Source organism: Schistocerca serialis, chromosome 2 (genome assembly GCF_023864345.2).
Source record: "Schistocerca serialis cubense isolate TAMUIC-IGC-003099 chromosome 2, iqSchSeri2.2, whole genome shotgun sequence".
Lineage (NCBI taxonomy): Eukaryota > Metazoa > Arthropoda > Insecta > Orthoptera > Acrididae > Schistocerca > Schistocerca serialis.
Window position 1 is genome coordinate 878,224,293 of NC_064639.1, and position 19,565 is coordinate 878,243,857.

Consider the following 19,565-nt stretch of genomic DNA (forward strand, 5'->3'; position numbering starts at 1 on the left):
GGTTGTCAACAAGGCACTGTGCAAGGTGTTGGTGGCTTCATTATAGTGTGGGCTGTGGTTACATGAAATGGGCTGGGTCCTCTGGTCAAAAGTACAGTTTACTTTAAATGCTTATGTTCGGCTATCCGGTAACCTTTTGCAGCCATTCATGGACTTCGTGTTCCTAAACAAAGATTGGATTTTTATGGATGAGAATCCGCCATGTCACTGGACAATAATTGTTCCTGATTGAAGAACATTCTGGACAGTTCGAACAAATGATTTGGCCACCTGGATTGCCCAACATGCATCGCATCGAACATTGATGGAACATAATCGAGAGGTCAGTTCGTGCACAAAATCCTGCATCGGCAACGCTTTCGCAATTGTGGATTGCAATAGCGGTAGCATAGCTCAGTATATCTGCGGGGGACTTCCAACGACTTGTTGAGTCAGTGCCACGTCACTTTGGCCCACTGATGCCGGTCAAAAGGAGGTACCCCACGACTTTTGTCGCCTCAATATGGTGCAGATAGCCGATAGATTTACCTCGTTAAGTTTTAGTCTCACACTCACCACTACCTTCCATAAAAAAAATCATCCCATGCCTGGCCTCATCATGCAGAACTGTGCAAGGTGTTGGTGGCTTCATTATAGTGTGGGCTGTGGTTACATGAAATTGCGAAAGCGTTGCCGATGCAGGATTTTGTGCACGAACTGACCTCTCGATTATGTTCCATCAATCAGGGGCGCCATGTCGGCATCTGGTATTCAGTGGAAGAGGAGGAATTGATTTGTCTGTAACTGGTCTGAGTGCTACGTGGGCAAAGTGTACCATGATGACTTAAGGGCTAAAGGTTTCCTATGAAGGTAGGTATTTATGGCACCTGCTGAAAATAAACTTAAGAAAATTAGTGGCAAGAAGTGGCACTTTGCAGACTAATGTTACTGCTGAGAGCAGAAAAGGACCGGTAGAAGTGCTTACACTCAGTTCCTAACACTAATAGTATGAAATGACTGAATGTTAAAACAAGGTTTTGGAGCTGATTGGAGCTCACAAGGTAGGAGAGTCAGCTGGCAGCGCTCCTGAAAGTTGGAAACGGTCTGTTGGTCCTTTGTAGGTAGTTCAGAAAGTTGAATGTGTCCGAAAATCAGGATCGGCAGTAGGCTTTAAGGTGGCAGCACCAACAGCTGGGTTTCCCTAACGTAGTGTGGATACGTCCTTCTAGGGGAGTCTTAAAATTTAACAGCCTTCAAAGTGCACAAGCTGAATGGGAAAATATGACGAATAAAGTATGGAAAGGGCAAGAGAAATAGAAGTGCAGAAAGACACAATGTGGCCTCCTGGAATGGGGTAGGGTTGGTTCTAAAGGAAGAAATCTAGAAAAAAATGCTGAAAAAAAGAATTATACCAATTTCGGTCATCACAGAAACAAAGGAGGAACATAAAAGTACGAAAAAGCTCGATGATTATGTAGTGGTACTGCACATGACATATGGACAAGCTGTATTTGTTCACAAAAGCTGGAAATAGAGAATGACAATTGCAACTTCACTAAGAGAAGGAATATATCTGTGAGAGTAAAGGTAAGTAAGGCTACCTAAGCGGGGGAGGAAGGAGAAACCGAAATAAATCCTACAAGAGACTGAAACGGCAGATTACTAAAAAGTAATAAAGATGAGCAACTAAAATTATTTGGACATTTTGACACGTCCGTTCCAGAAATAGTATGCTTATTTGGATAGAATAGTTGCAATAATAATGAACTCAAAAACTTCGAATGCGTAAATCATACAAAAATCACAGACATCTCTTTCAGACTGGCAACACGAATGTGCATTTCGTGGAACTGTTTCAGCGTCACGATCGGCTTCATCTTAATACAGCCGTCAGGCATAATAACATGAGACTTGGGGGTGCGCTGATGACAGAAGGCATGAGTCACATTTCAGTGGTGTCGGTGGAGTCTATCAGCAGGACGGGTTTCGCTAGACATGGCCTGCACCTCAACAGATATGGAAAGGGGAGGTTGGCAAAGCTTGTAGGTGGCAGCACAGGTGGGGGTGGTGGGATCACTCATGGGAAAATTCCTGTAGTAATGGGTGTTAGAGCTGCACCTTTTTTAGATTGAAGTCAGCTGATAGATATTCCTGCTTAAAGGGAAGTCCCTCTAACAAAGAAACCACTTTCGACAAAGCTTAGGTATCCGATTAATGAGGGAATCAGTATATTTCATCAAAGTATACAAGGTACTAAAGTTAGTGAACTGCTTATAGATGTTGACTCTGAAATTATTGGTGTTTCTGAACACTTCTTAAATAAGGAGATAATTCAGAGGCTTCCTTTACCAGGATACAGGTTGGCTGGCAGCTTTTCTAGGAGCTCTTTGCGGTGTGGGGGAGTAGCCATGTATGTGAAAAACGGGATCCTATTTGAGTCAATTGATGTTTCAAAGTACTGCACTGAAAAGGTGTTTGAATGTTGTGCAGGTGTGGTTAAATGTAGTGGAGCTAAGCTTCTAACTGTTGTTATTTATAGATACCCAGAATCCGATTTCACAACATTTTTGCTAAAGCTCGAGGAGGTTCTTGGTTCACTTTATAGGAAATACCAAAAGTTAGTTATATGTGGTAACTTTAATATTAATTGTGTAAGTGATTGTGCAAGGAAAAGGACGCTGGTAGACCTCCTTAATTCATATAATCTTATGCAAACCGTATTCTTTCCAACGAGAGTGCAAGGGAACAGTAGAACAACCATAGACAACATTTTTGTTCATTCCTCATTACTAGAAGGGCATTCTGTCAGCAAAAAGGTGAATGGCCTTTAAGATCATGATGTACAAATTTTAACTCTAAAAGATTTTTGTGCTGGAACACATGTTACATATAGTTATCAACTTTTTAGGAAAGTTGATCCAACTGCTGTAGAGACCTTTGTAAACCTTATCAAGGAACAAGAGTGGCAAGATGTTTATAGTGCTGATACAGTAGACGATAAATGTAATGCATTCCTCAAGAATTTTCTCGTGCTCTTTGAATGTTGCTTTCCGTTAGAACATTCAAAACAGGGTACTAGCACAACAGGCAGCCTGGGTGGCTGACTAGAGGGATAAGAATATCCTGTAGAACAAAGTGGCAATTATATCAAAACGTTAGAAATAGTCAAAAATCTAAATGCAGCAGCCCATTACAAGCAGTATTGTAAGGTGCTTAAAAAGTTATTAGGAAGGCAAAAAGTATGTGGTATGTAGATAGTATAGCTAAGTCTCACGATAAAATTAAAACATATGGTCAGTCGTAAAGGAAGTGGCTGGTCTGCAGAGACAGGTCGAGGATATAGAATCAGTGCGTAGTGGGATTGTCCGTGTTACTGATAAGTCGCATATATGTACAGGATTTAATAATCACTTTCTGAATATAGCAGGTGAACTAAATAGAATCCTAGTCCCAACAGGGAATCATATAGCACTCGTAGAAAAAAGTATTCCTAGACTGTTACCTGAAATGTTCCTCCATGATAATGGCAAGAGGGAGATTGGGTTAATAATTAAATCACTAAAGACCAAGAACTCTCATGGATATGACGGGGTATCTAGCAGAATACTGAAATATTGTTCTATGTATGTTAGCCCAGTACCTAGCGCTATCTAACTTTTCCTTTAGGAGTGGTCGGTTTCCTGACCAATTAAAGTACTCGGTAGTGAAGCCACTTTATAAAAAGGAAGACAGGGATAATGTTGACAATTATAGACCTATTTCTATGCCATCGGTGTTTGCTAAAGTTATCGAGAAGGTTGTACATACAAGGTTACTGGAGCATTTAAATTCACATAATTTGCTGTCAAATGCACAGTTTGGTTTTAGAAATGGTTTAACAACTGAAAATGCTATATTCTCTTTTCTCATTGAGGTTTTGGACGGATTAAATAAAAAGTTGCGAACGCTAGGTGTTTTTCTTTGATTTAACGAAGGCTTTTGACTGTGTTGACCACAAAACATTACTGCAGAAGTTGGACCATTATGGAGTAGGGGGAGTAGCTTACAATTTGTTCGCCTCTTACTTTAAGAACAGAAAGCAGAAGGTAATTCTCCGCAATATTGAGAGTGGTAGTGATGTTCAGTTCCAATGGGGCACTGTTAAGTGGGGCGTTCCCCAAGGGTCGGTGCTGGGGCCACTGCTGTTTCTTATTTATATAAATGATATGCCTTCTAGTATAACAGGTGATTCAAAAATATTTCTGTTTGCTGATGATAGCTTGGTAGTGAATGATCTTGTGTGTAATATTGAAACAGTATCAAATAATGTAGTTCATGAAATACGTTCGTGGCTTGTAGAAAATAATTTGATGCTAAATCACAGTAAGACTCAGTTTTTACAATTTGTAACTCACTATTCAACAAGAACCGATATTTTGATCAGACAGAATGGGCATATTATAAGTGAGACGGAATAGCTCAAGTTCCTAGGCGTTCGGATAGATAGTAAGCTGTTGTGGAAAGCCCATGTTCAGGATCTTGTTCAGAAACTAAATGCTGCTTTATTTACCATTAGAACAGTATCTGAAATAAGTGACACTTCAACACGAAAAGTGGTCTACTTCGCATATTTTCATACGCTTATGTCATATGGTATTATTTTTTGTGGTAATTCTTCTGATTCAAAACGGGTATTTTTGGCTCAAAAACTGGCTGTTCGAGCTGTGTGTGGTGTAAGTTCAAGAACCTCTTGTCGACCCCAATTCAATAGTCTGGGAATTCTGACATTGCCATGTCGTTTGTTGTTAGCAATATTAGCTTATTCCCAAGAGTTAGCAGCTTTCACTCAGTTAATACTAGGCAGAAATCAAATTTGCATGTGGAATGCACTTCCTTGACTCTTGCGCAGAAAGGAGTGCAGTATTCTGCTGCATCCATTTTCAATACGCTACCACAAGAACTCAAAAATCTTAGCAGTAGCCCAAACACTTTTAAGTCTAACCTGAAGAGTTTCCTCATGGCTCACTCCTATTCTGTCGAGGAGCTCCTGGAAGAGCTGAAAATTTAAGCAAATTCCAGTGTTACATTGTTGATTTTCTGTATTTAAACTTACGAATTGTCGCCTGAATATATTACTTATATTTCATTTTATCTGTTTCTACTATCGTGTTATAATTTCATGTATTGATTCGTTTCATGACCATGTTCTCCTTAATTTGGTCCCACGGAACAATAAATAAATAGAAAAAATATAAGTCTAAACTACTACATTCTCTGAGTCATTTGCAGACGCCTTATGGCTTAGGCAGGTGTATATATATTTGGACAGCAGTACTTTGCAGTAGCCGTTATATATCAGTTCTTTCATGTTAGCGACAGTGTTTATTCTATGAAGGTGCTATTAGTCATTCCAAACCTACTGGTGAATACTATCGAAGACAAAGAAAACGACACACCACTAAGGGTTGTCCGAATGGGACGGAAATCCCATTGTGACGTGGTGTACATGTACAGACGACCAAATGATTAAAAATTCTGGAAAATTGGATGATTTATTTAAGAGAAAGAGCTTCCAAATTGAGCAACTGAATACCGCGTTGGTTTACCTCTGGCCCTTATGCAAGCAGTTATTTGGCTTGGCATTGATTGACAGAGTTGTTGGATGTCCTCTAGAGCGATATCGTGCCAAATTCTCTCAAGTTCACTGGTCATTGGAGCTCAGTTCGAAACGACGTCATCACTGAAGACAATTTCACTCCAGTCAAAGAGATTCCAGGCCAAAGGCGGTTCTGGAGGCACCCCGGGCGGATTGGACACAGACCTAACTTCCGTCCGTCATAGTGTTCAGCAACCAGGAGTGATGGTCTGGGGTGTCATTTCTTCTCATAGCAGGACCGCTCTGGTTGTCATCCAAGGCGCCCTTACAAAACAGTGGTACGTCGACGATATTCTACGTCTCGTTTTGCTACCCTTCAGGACAAGCCATCCTGGGCGTGCATTTCAGCAAGATAATGCACCCCTGACATGGCGAAAATTTCTACTGCTTCTCCTCGTGCTTGTCAAACCGTAGCTTGACCTGTAAGGTCGCTGGATCGCTCCCCATTTGAGAACATTTGGAGCATTATGGGCAGGGCCTTCCAACAGTTCGGGACCTTACTATCAAACACGCCAGTTAGATAGTATTTGGCACGATGTCCCTCAGGAGGACATATATCGACTCTGTTGTCAGTGCCAAGCCGAATAACTGCTTCCATAAGGGCCAGAGGTGGACCAACACGTTATTGACTTTCTCAATTTGTGAAGCTCTTTCATCTGAGTAAATCATCAAATTTTTCCGAAATTTCAATAACTCGTTTATCTACACACGTGTATCAGTGAGTTTGGCACAGTCATTACGCATGGGAGTAGCTGGAGCTGTTTCGGCACCACATAATGGAGTGTTTATCTGAATGTGCTGGCTAGTCAAAGAGATGGTCTAATTGAGGACCATAAATTACATTTGACTCCATGGAAACTGCAGGTGTGTTGCTTGCTGACCTATTGATATTAAGTTTTCTGTACAGTTTAGTTTTTCTGAGGGTTAGGGGCGTAAATTTCACGAAATAATCTGGAAACAATTTATTAGCTGTCCCAGTTCAATGATTAGATCTCGGTATGTTGATAAATGCAGTTACATTACAACAGGGCATTAATAATTGATTGTGGTTGAAACAGAAATTGACGACTTTGACGTAGACTAGTTTTAATGATGTAGTAGTGCAGCGAAATGATTCTGGTTCGCTAATAAACGTTTCCTAGCTAATTTTCAAAGCAGTAGATCTCATAATTGTCTCTAGCGCCGTATTTCGCCAAGAGTGTTCGGTTTCTGGTTATGGCCACGAGTGAGACTTCCCGTGACAAGAAAGATCTGAGGTAAAGACGAAAATAAACCGTGAAACTTCAACAACGATATCAGCACGGGAGCCGCAAGGTTGCGACAGGAACCCGAGGTCGCTTACAGTAGGCCGTAGAAGAAGTGTGGCGCATCCACACATTGCAGGAAATTTCGACTTCTGTTTTAATCTGCAGGAAAAGGTGGATACCACGAACTGTGGGCATTAGAACAGATGATGTGGCATTATTGGTGCATTAAAGAAAGAATCTCACTATAGGGATGCGTTAGGGGAATAATCAGTGTACCATTTATTCGTTATTTTCCTACAACTACGAAATTGAAAGGTTCCTATCATTTATGAATCAAAATCTGCGATTGAATCCCAGAAAAATCGAAACTGTCCCATATTGCTCTGAAATGCACTGTTTCACCGAAAAGTTTATTGCCAATGGCAGCTTTCTTTACGGACGAATGGAAAAAGCCGACATCGAGGAAGATCAGTTTGGATTCCATAGAAATGTTGGAACGCATGAGGCAATGCTGACCCTACGACTTATTTCAGAAGATAGATTAAGGAAAGGCAAAACTACGTTTCTAGCATTTGTAGACTTATAGAAAGCTTTTGACAATATTGACTGGAATACTCTCTTTCAAATTCTGAAGATGGCAGGGCTGAAATACAGGGAGGGAAAGGCTATTAATAATTTGTACAGAAACCAGATGGCACGTATAAGAGTCGAGGGACATGAAAGAGAAGCAGTGGTTGGGAAGGGAGTGAGGCAGGGTTGTAGGCTCTCCCCAATGTTGTTCAATCTGTATATTGAGCAAGTAGTAAAGGAAAAAAAAAAGAAAAATTTGGAGTAGGAATTAAAATCCATACAGAATAAATAAAAAAATCGAGGTTCACTGATGACATTGTAATTCTGTCAGATTCAGCAAAGGACCTGGAAGAGCAGTTGAACGGAATGGTCAGTGTCTTGAAAGTAGGCTATAAGATGAACATCAAAAAAAGCAAAACGAGGATAATGGAATGTAGTCGAATTATGTCGGCTGATGCTGAGGGAATTAGATTAGGAAATGCTAGTAGATGAGTTTTTCTAATTGGGGAGCAAAATCAAATGGTTCAAATGGCTCTGAGCACTATGGGACTTAACAACTCAGGTCATCAGTCCCGTAGAACTTAGAACTACTTAAACCTAACTAACCTAAGGACATCACACACATCCATGCCCGAGGCAGGATTCGAACCTGCGACCGTAGCAGTCCCGCGGTTCCGGACTGAAGCGCCTAGAACCGCACGGCCACCGCGGCCGGCGGGGTGCAAAATAACTGATGATGGTAGAAGTAGGGAGGATATAAAATGTAGACCGGCAGTGGCAAGGAAAGCGCTTCTGAAGATGAGAAATTTGTTAACATCGAGTATAGATTTAAGTGTCAGGATGCCTTTTCTGAAAGTATTTTTATGGAGTGTAGCTATGTATGGAAGTGAAACATGGACAATAAATAGTTCAGACAAGAAGAGATTAGAAGGTTTCGAAAAGTGGTGCTACAGAAGAATGCTGAAGATTAGATAGGTAGATCACGTCACTGATGAGGTGGTAGTGAATGGAATTGGGGAGAAGAGGAATCTAAGGACAACTTGACTAGAAGTTCTGAAGCAGCAAGTGATCAATAATTTAGTACTGTAGGTAAGTGCGGAATAACATAGCATGGCTTTAGTATATTCCGTTTTGAACGGTGGTTAGTCCCACGGAATGATGCACAACGAATATGCGAGCAGTCTCTTCTCTAGAAGTTTTTGATGCCATTATTAAAAGAAATGATCTTGGGTGCCTCTCTCTCGGCGATAGCCACTTTATGATTCTTTGAATCTGTTTTAGATCTTTTGCCTCTGTTTAGAGTCAATGATCCTTGATGGGTGTTCTGCAGGTAATGAAATACCTCTCATTTAATCCAGCATACATTACGCAACATTAAACAGTTAGTAAATGGTACTGTAAAAATTTTATTTTTAAGACTAATTATACATTTTTAGTCAGGCGTAACCCTTTTGATATTAAGATGAGGTAGACTTGAGGAAAAGCGACGTCTATCGAACCGTTCATACTAATTGTTCCTACTTACCACACTTAATACCAGTTCCACAGCACTGATCAACTTTGTAGGTGGGATAACAGAAAGACTCCTTTCCTTCTGGTATCCGATATCCAGCACAACCGCCAGATGCGCAGGAGAACCTCGCCTCTCCCCTGCGGAAAGGAAAGTAAACATATAGAGAATCTTTGTTTACAGCTTCAGTTACGAATAAACTGGGTTATTTCGCACAGTGTTAACACATATTATCTATACCGACGGAAATAAAACGCAACACGCTCAGACGCAATGTCATTTTATTGGAAAGTGAAAGTAGTGTATCATCATAGGGATGTATGATAGCAAATTAAGACCAAATGAAATACACATGTCACAGCAAAGATATCCCAAACATTCCCATCAATACGCTGTATACCGCACACTATCGGCAACGCAGAGTGTATTCCCACACGTAAACGATCTTAAAAGTGCCAAATGGCATCCTGAGAGATTGTCTCAAGCAACTTGCATCTTTTGTCGCAATTCAACAATGGTTCTTGCAGGCTCTAGCGAACAAGTAAGTTACCGTTTCATCTCGTCCACACATGTTAAAGAGGCGAGAGATCTAGTGATCTCCTGCTCAGAGCAGTTGCTGTATACCACAAAGAGTACGTGGCGTCGCCGCATCCGTATGTAGGTGTGCATTGTCCAGTTTATAAATCACATCAACTTCCTGTCGAAGAAATGACAGTTGCACGAGGATAATAACCTGTACAATGTTGCCGCCTCTGGTTAATTTACACTGCAGGAACACCAAATGTGGTCGCTAAACGTATCTTAGGCTCCGTACAGCCTGGCGTGTTACCGATGTGTCGTGAGCGAACGAACTCCGGAACACAATGCTCGCCAGCTCTACGCCGTACTCGTGTAGGTCAATCAGTCGCAGACAGACAGACCCTACTCTCATGACTGAAGACACCAGAGCGTCATTCCACTTCCTCGTTCCAGTCGACTCCTTAACGACGCCAGTGTAGCCGCGGTTGGCGGAGTCGTGGCGCCAGTGGTATCCTGGACAGAGGCGCACGTGATCTTATTCCTGCAAGCGGACGGTTACCAGTGGACCTTGATGACACAGCAGAAGCAACAGTGCCCAGATTTCTTCTTTGGCTGATGTTCCGTTAGCCATCGCTGCTCCCACAATCCATCAACCTTGACGTGCGTCTGTACTACGCCGACGTCCAGAACCTGGTCTTTGGCTGCCGAAAATGTTCTACACACCACTGCCGAAAGCAGCGCCGCAGTACCGATACTCTGTCGTCAATATTTGAAGCAATCCGTTGATATACCCACCCAGCTTCCCGCAGCCTCTCAAAACGACCTCATTGAAATGGCTGATGTTGTTCAACAAGAGTACGTACTCGTCGCCTGGTCATATTTGTGCCCCAGAATGAATTTTACAAACACTGTTCACCCATGAACTGAGCACAGTTACTGTGACTATGTATACTTTCCCGGCGTATTGACAGATTAGATTCTTGTCGGATCTTCAGCCAGATCAAGCTGTAATCTGCACACAATATTTCCACAGTCCACCTGCCCACCATAAACAGGCGAGGAAAGCTAGGTCGCTCTCGCCGATAACTTATTCAAACCCTTTTTTTTAAATTTTGTGGTGTGTTGAGGTACAACGTCACCCTTGGATCTCGGTCATACTGTCTTGGTGTAAAGGTAAATTTGTTCTATCCCACAATAATGTCATTCCAATGACATCATAGGAGTGCACGTTGAAGATGTGGCGGTGGGACTTGAAATCTCACACTGCCCTCCGACGGTGGAAGTTCAAACCGTGAACGACGGAACCCTTATATGCGGCGAAAATAAAAAAGCACATGCGATAAGATGATGCGCAAGCGCTCAATCGTAGCTGTTGCCCCCTGGCGTACGAACAGTTGCAGCGCCTCCAGTGGTGAATATTGTCGAAAAACGATATATTGTTAAAATTATTCGTGCCGTCAATGACAGATGACTTGAACATAATCGCCATACGCGATTATTACAATCTGACAAATCTGCGGTGGCTGAGCACTGTCTTACAGAGGGACATAGGAGATTGTACAATGAGACACAAGTGGTTGCAAACGCCTCGCGTTTCTGCAATTGTGTTTTAAAAGAATCTGTCGAAATCAGACTGACAGATAACGTCATTAACCGTGATAACTGATATTCGCTAAGTAAAACTTTAAATCCTGTTTTGTCAGATATGAAGAAACAACGACATGTGAATCGGCCGGTTATGAGTAATAATTTTTAGCTGTATATTGTTTCTCTACAGTATTTACGATTGGAGGCAATGCAACGCTACTTGCGCCAGGGGCAGCAGGTGATTAGGCAAGCACTTGCGCATTTACCTTACCGCATCCGCTTTCGTATTTTCACTGCATATAAAGCTTGCGTCGTTCATGGTTTGAATCATTTATCGACGAGAGCGGCATAGCTGTTCTCACCTGATGATGGCGACCAGGTGGACCTCGAAAATGTTGTGTAGAGGTGACAGTTTGATTGTCCTGAAGACTCGAAACGAGTTTTGATGAGCACAGTTACTGCCTGTTGAGTCAAAGCAGAGGGCACACAGACAGGCATCCTGGGCACCATCTGATGGCCGATAACTGTGGTGTCACCGCCAGACACCACACTTGCTAGGTGGTAGCCTTTAAATGGCCGCGGTCCGTTAGTATACGTCGGACCCGCGTGTCGCCACTGTCAGTGATTGCAGACCGAGCGCCGCCACACGGCAGGTGTAGAGAGACCTCCTAGCACTCGCCCCAGTTGTACAACCGACTTTGCTAGCGATGGTTCACTGACAAAATACGCTCTCATTTGCCGAGATGATAGTTAGCATAGCCTTCAGCTACGTCATTTGCTACGACCTAGCAAGGCGCCATATTCAGTTACTATTGATATTGTGAATCATGTACAGCCAAGAGCGACGTTAATCATTAATGGATTAAAGTTAAGTATTCCACCAGCTACGTCCGTTTTTCAAAATTCTAATTTCCTTGTCCTGTTCCAGACCTCACGCCAGCCTGCGTGTGCTAAAACGCGTGCCTTTCGGCCTCCTCTAGTAACACGGTGTTGGCTCTCCTGCCAACCACGACATTGGCGACGAGGCAACACTGCGTTCTTAGCTATACTGCCCTGATTTACTTGTGTAATGGCTTCGCCACCATCTCCAGATGTACTGTCCAAATTTTATCGCTTACAGAATCAGCAGACGCAGGCCTTACTGGATGCCCTTGGACACCTCGTCCAGGGTCAACGTGAGATGGCAAACGATGCGGCAGCCGCCGCTCCACCGCTAACGCAGCCACAACACGCAGTTGCACCAAATTTTCGTCCTTTTGATGCTGCACTGGAAAGCTGGACAGAGTGGTCACGCCAATTTGGATTCCATCTCGCCGCCTACAGAATTCAAGGTAACGAGCGACAGCCATTTTTGTTGTCTTCGGTCAGTGTACAAACGTACCGTGTGATAGTCAAATTATTTCCCCGACGCGACGTAGCAACTCTGTCCTATGAAGAAATTTTGTCTGCATTAGATGCGTTTTTCAAAGAATCAGTCAATGTAGTTGCGAAACGGTATACCTTCTTTCGTATAAAACGTACAGCATGTCAGACTAATCGGGAGTGGGTTGCAACCTTGCAACGCCTTACTAGGGATTGTGCTTTTGAGTGTCAATGTGGACTCCCTTATTCAGATACTATGATGCGTGATGCAATTGCACAGAACGTTTCTGATGTTCATATATGGGAACAGATTTTGAAACTAGTCAATCCCTCCCTTCAACAAGTGATGGACATATTGGATCGGCAGGACACACTTGACTTTGCTCAGGAATCATTTGAAACTTCGCCGCCCGTGTGTCAGGTTAACCGGCCCGCCGGGCGAGCTGCACGGAACAGTAAATAGCCCTCGCGCCCGGCCGCGCCGCTGCCGCCAGGCTCTCAGCCACGTGTACCACGCCGGAAGGCAAATGCAGTGCTAAAATCATGCCCGTGGTGTGCTACTAGACATTCGCGTGAGAATTGCCCATCACGCCAAGCTATTTGCTTTTACTGTAATAAAAAAGGACATGTTCAAAGTGTTTGCCAGAAAATGCTCAGACCAGAAACTCAACATCATTCCAGGCCCTTTGCTTCGCGCTGGAATCGGAATCGAACCAAGGATACTCAGGCTCGCGAAACTTCGCCCTATGGAAATTCATATAGTTCATTCCACTCCGCCCAGTGCCACTCTCTCTAACAGTGACTGTGTTCGTCCCACAAATAGTGTGCGTCGACATTGCCGGAACTCCCGTCAAGTCGCAAGTGATTTTGTACCAATGTCAGTTCATGTTGCACGAGACAGTCGCTCTTGTCGTCAGCAGGACAATAAACTCTTTGCAGACTTGGACATTAACGGCAAAGTGATACCATTCCAGCTCGATACCAGAGCTGCAGTTTCACTGATCAATCAAGACACGTACAAACAGCTGGGCACACCTCCGTTGCATACCGCAAATGTTAAGTTAACTAGTTATTCAGGTCAAGATATCCCTGTGTTAGGACAGTGCAGCCTTCTTGCAACATACAAAGGACAAACAAAACTTGTGTCATTTTACGTCCTTCGTTCTTCTTCTGCAGTGAACTTGTTTGCTTTCGATTTATTTCAGTTGTTTCACTTGTCTATAGTAAATAAGGTCTTATCAGTGAACCAGACTGTGCCTTCCAACAGTGTTTCTCGTCTATGTGAAGAATTTGCAGACATTTTTGCACCGGGCCTCGGTTGTGCTAAGAACTATAAAGCATGTTTGGAACTAGAAAATAAACATGCAACCGAAATTTTTCAGAGCGCGCAATGTTCCCCACGCATTGCGTGATGAGGTCGCAAAAACATTACACGATTTGGAATCACAAGGCGTAATTGAACGTGTGCAGGCTTCTCTCTGGGCATCACCCTTAGTAATTTTGGCAAAACCTTCAGGAAAATTGAGACTTTGTGTGGACTTCAAGGCAACAGTGAATCCACAACTAGTGATTGCAACTTTTCCTTTACCCCGCCTGGAAGATATTTTTGACAAACTGTGACCGGTTAAATATTTTTCAAAGTTGGACCTAGCAGATGCGTACTTGCAAATACCGGTGGATGAAGAATCCCAGCGCGTTTTCGTGGTTAACACGTATCTTGGTTTGTATCGATTCAAACGACTGCCATTCGGGTGCGCATCCGCCCTTGCATTGTTTCAGCAATATCTACAAACTGTTTGTGCGTCAGTCCCTACTGCAGCAAACTACCTGGACGATATTGTGATCTCCGGAAAGACGGAAGAAGAACATTTAGCCAATCTCAGAACATTATTTCAGGTCTTGCGACAAAATGGTCTTCGCTTGCGAAAGGACAAATGTGTGTTTTTTGCTCGTGACTTGCCTTACCTGGGACATGTATTCAATGCCCAAGGCATACATCCCAGTCCCGAGCACCTCCGTGCCATGCAAGACTTGCCTTCGCCGCAGAATTTGAAGCAGCTACAGAGTGTGCCGGGAAAAATTACGTATTATAACCGCTATGTTCCACATGCCTCTTCCATTTCAGCTCCGCTTCATCGCTTACGCCGTAACGGTGTTCCGTTAGTCTGGACAACGGAATGCGAACGCGCCTTTCGCCAGTTGAAATCGGCGTTGCTTTCCAATACTTGCCTTACGCCATTCGATCCCCAGAAGCCCCTTTTGTTGATGGTGGATGCATCGGATTTCGGGATCGGTGCTGTGCTTGCGCACAAAGATGGATCGCACGATCGCCCCATTGCCTTTGCGTCCAAATTGCTCTCGTCTGTGCAAAGAAATTATTCACAGATCGAGAAAGAAGCATTGGCTCTCGTATTTGGTGTTACAAAGTTTCATGATATCTTGTATGGTCGTCACTTTACCATCATCACAAACCACAACCCTTTGACATCGCTTTTTCATCCGACCAAGCCTGTACCTCCATGTACAGCGCAGAAATTCATTCGCTGGTCTATTTTCCTCTCGCAGTACCGCTACGATATCTTGTATTGGTCCACTGCTAAGCACGGAAACGCCGCTGCGTTGTCCCGTTTGCCTGTTGCTGAGGATAGAGCATTCGATTCCTCCAAACTTGCTTGCATGTTCATTGATTCGGAAACCGATGACGTGGTCGAATCGTTTCCGATTGATTTTCGTCGTGTAGCTTCAGTCACAGCTGCCGACCCTGTCCTTGCTACCGTTCTGCCTTTTGTTGCTACGCAATGGCCCTTGACAAAGTCACGGATCAGGGATCCGTTGGTTCGCCGATTTTTTGCTCACCAGGAGAGACTTTTTGTACGACATGGTGTTTTGCTGTTGCGTTCTGATAATGATCAGTCCAGGGTCGTGGTCCCACGTTCGTTACAGGCTTCTGTCTTACAGCTTCTTCACCAAGGACATTGGGGTATAGTGACAACGAAACAACTTGCTCGTCAGCACTGTACTTGGTTCGGAATCGATGCCGCGATTACGAATATGTGCTCTTCTTGCATGGTGTGTGCCGAACAACAATCAGCACCACCGCGGAAATTCTTTGCATGGCCAAAAGCCACTTCCCCTTGGCAACGCTTGCACATCGATTTTGCTGGACCATTCTGGAATGCTCGATGGTTGGTTGTGGTACATTCATTCAGTAATTTTCCTTTTGTTGTCCGGATGTCTTCCACAACGTCATCTGCCACCATCCAAGCGTTATCTGCTATCTTTTGCATTGAAGGTCTTCCACAGACTATTGTTTCCGACAACGGCCCACAATTCATGTCCGCAGAATTTCAGTCATTCTGCAAGGCCAATGGTATTCAACATCTGACGCCCACGCCGTTTTCGCCACAGTCAAACGGTGCCACTGAACGATTGCTCAGGACTTTCAAATCACAGATGTTGAAGTTGAAAGAGTCGCATTCTCGGGAGGACGCGTTATTGCTCTTTTTGTCCTCGTATCGCTCTCAGCCCCGAGATGGTCGCTCGCCGGCTGAGTTGCTCCTCGGTCGCCCTCATCGAACCTTGATGTCTTTGCTACATCCGCCGCATCAGCTTCCTGTGCATACGGCAGACATCTGCTTTTGCCCCAGGCGCCGTTGTCTACTACCGCAACTATCGAGGTTCACGGCGTTGGCTCGAAGGGCGCATTCTTCGCTGCCTCGGCCGCGCTATGTATCTGGTTTTGGGGCCTCTGGTGAGGTGCGTCGGCATCTTAATCAGCTGCGCCTCTGTCGTCGCACGGGATCTGCCGCTCCCCGTCTGCTTTCAGCGACGGTGTCGTCTGGTCAGCGCCCTGGGGACCCATCTACTGGCTCGCCTCATCCCCAGGTGTTACAGACGCTGCCTTCCATTTTGCCCCATGGCGACGCGCCGCCGCCGCCGCCGCCTGTTCTTCCGCCGGCGACGTTCGCAGTGGACGCGTCGCTGCAACCGCCGGGCACCTCCCTGGGTCACGCGCCGCCGATCGCTTCCCGTGACCAGTTGTCCTCCGACATGGAACTCTTGCCCGCTCCGGACCATATGTCGTCTTCCGTCTTCGCCCGTCGGGTGCCCCGGCCCGATGGAGGTCGACCCTTCGGCCCTTCCTGTCTCTCTGCGGGCGCATTCACCGCATGTTGGCGTGCACCCTGGAGCAGGTTTTCAGGCGTTTCCTAGCTCCCCGCGGTCCAAATGGCAGTGTGCGGGTGGCACAGCCTCGCCTGTTGTTAGGCTCCCCACCTCGTCGCATACGTCAACATGGGGTCCTCCCCACGGCGGGCGGAAGCCTTATGCCACAACCGTACGCCGATTTGCGGGGGAGGAATGTGGTGTCACCGCCAGACACCACACTTGCTAGGTGGTAGCCTTTAAATCGGCCGCGGTCCGTTTGTATACGTCGGACCCGCGTGTCGCCACTATCAGTGATTGCAGACCGAGCGCCGCCACATGGCAGGTCTAGAGAGACTTCCTAGCACTCGCCCCAGTTGTACAGCCGACTTTGCTAGCGATGGTTCACTGACAAAATACGCTCTCATTTGCCGAGATGATAGTTAGCATAGCCTTCAGCTACGTCATTTGCTACGACCTAGCAAGGCGCCATATTCAGTTACTATTGATATTGTGAATCACGTACAGTCAAGAGCGACGTTCATCATTAATGGATTAAAGTTAAGTATTCCACCAGCTACGTCCGTTTTTCAAAATTCTAATTTCCTTGTCCGGTTCCAGACCTCACGCCAGCCTGCGTGAGCTAAAACGCGTGCCCTTCGGCCTCCTCTAGTAACAAGGTGTTGGCTCTCCTGCGAACCACAACAATAACAATACTAACAACATTACAACAACACTAACACTGCAACCTCTCAGTGTGCGCATATTGATAGCCTGGTAGCACTGAATGCGATCCGTGATGCTGTTGTATTTTTCATTACGGAAGGATGTTTACAAAGGTGTTATTTACCCACGAGACGAAGTAGATAATATTAAGCACAAAGAAAAGATTTAAAAACAACAGAATAACTGTAAACCCGAAATAACAGACTGCAGGACAGAATCAAGACAAAGCATAACAGGCGGACCTCCTTAGCTATGGATAAGACATATTCCGTGAATAGGTTACGAAGTTTCCCTAAATATGAACTCTGTAAATTTAACAAACTATTTAGTTTCTCTGGTAAGTAGAATATGGCTGTTTGGCTGCCGCACTAGTACGTGTCAGTTTCCAAAGATAATTCCTAGGTTCAAAGGCTGTAACACCTTTCAGTCTCCAATGCAATGCACATTTGGGGTCCTTTGTAAACGGCGGATGAACCAGACTAAGTAGCAGAAAGAGAAGGGGAAGTCACTCGCAGCGTGGGAGTGTCTAGTTCAACACTCACAGTTAACAGAAAGAGCGCGTAATTATTTAGAATATGTTTCACATTAGCGAACATGAAGATAATATACTAATAACAACTTTGGATTTTTAACAGATGGTTCAGTTATCTATAACGAACTCTGTCTCGTTAAGATTTAAGTGCGGTGCAAAGATTGTCAAATTGCCTTAAATGTCAAAAAATGTGAAACTGTGCACTTCACAGAACGAAAGAACGGTATGTACATGATTACGAGTTATAATTGGTATCGGTCAACTCATACAATTATCTGGGTGTAGCACTTTGTAGGCGCATGAAATGGAATGATCACAGAGGCTCGGTGGTTGGTAAAGCGGGTAGCAGACTTCGGGTAACTCTTAGAGTACTAAGGAAATGTAATCGATCTACCCAGGAGTATTCTTACAAAGCACTCGCGCGACACATCCTGGAATATTGGTCAGGTTTGTGGAGTCCACGAAATAGAACTAACAGGCGATACTAAACGTGTACAGAGAAGGGCAACACGCATGGTCACATGTTTGTTCGATCCTTAGGAGTGTTTCACAGAGACGTTGAAAGAACTGAACTAGCAGACACTTGAAGACAGACGTAAACTTTTCCGAGAAAGCCATCACAAAAAATTTCAAGAACCAGCTATGAACCATGAACCTATGAAAATATTACAACCCCCTAGGTATCGCTTTTATAGGGATCCTGAGCACAAGATTAGATTAATACCAGCACTCACGGAGGCATCTAAACAATCATTACTCCCGCGCTTGATTCGTGTATGGAGAGGGAAGAAGCCCTGATGACTGGTACAGGAGACGTACCCTCTGTCATGCGCATCCCAGTGGTGTGCACATTATGGTCGTAGGTACAGACGCGACATCGCTAAAAGACGATTTCCGAGACTAGTGGAGAATTTTTTTTGTGGGTTCGCACACTAGTATCTATATTTACAGTTAGATATACATATACACTGATCACACAGAAGAATAAGGCCGCCTCCCTAACAGCCGGTATATCCACCTGTGTCACGGATAAGAGTGGCGAACCGTCGTGGCATGGAAGCAGTGAGGACTTGGTAGGTCGCTGCAGCGAGGTGGCACCACATCTGCACACGCAAATCACCTAATTCCCGTAAATTCCGGGGAGGGGTACAATGAGCTCTGACCCTATGTTCAATCAGATCCCAGATGTGTTCGACCGGGTTCAGATCTGAGCAGGTGAGTGTCCAGAACATCAGCTGGATATCGCCACTGTGTTCCTTAAACCATTCCATCACCCTCCTGCCCTTCTGACATGGCACATTATCTTGTTAAAAATGCCACTGGAAGACGACGGATTCGCGGCCTCCAGTCGGCATGATGGAGGTATCGGGATTCATCAGGCCATGCAAGGCTCTGCCAATGCGCCAGCGTCTAGTGCTCATGATCTCGTGCCCATTTCAGTTGTAGTTGCCGATGTAGTAGTGCAGTGGTACATGCATGGGTCGTCGTTAGGAGTGTCCGGCGCACTGTATTTTCAGACTCTGCCCTGAATTAAAGTCTGTTGTTAGATCCGCCACAATTTGCCGCTTGTCCTGTTTTACCTGTTTGCCCCACCTACGACGTCCGACATCAGTAATGAGGGGTGGCCGCGAACCCCATGACGTCTGGACGTTGTTTCACCTTGGTTTCGCCACGTATTGAAGACACTCGCAAAAGAACTCCTCGAACACCCGGCAAGCCGTGCAGTTTGCGAAAGGCTCGTGCCGAGCCTCCAGG

The 19,565-nt window shown here is 44.7% G+C and overlaps 1 protein-coding gene across 1 annotated transcript in view; it reads right to left on the bottom strand.

The window, feature by feature from the left end:
• Positions 1–19,565, bottom strand: part of LOC126456100 (uncharacterized) — a 67,652-nt gene that overhangs the window by 29,034 nt on the left and 19,053 nt on the right. The window contains exon 4 of the mRNA XM_050091856.1: positions 8,957–9,081. Within this exon, the coding sequence (XP_049947813.1) occupies positions 8,957–9,081 (125 nt within the window). The remainder of the gene's footprint in view (positions 1–8,956; positions 9,082–19,565) is intronic.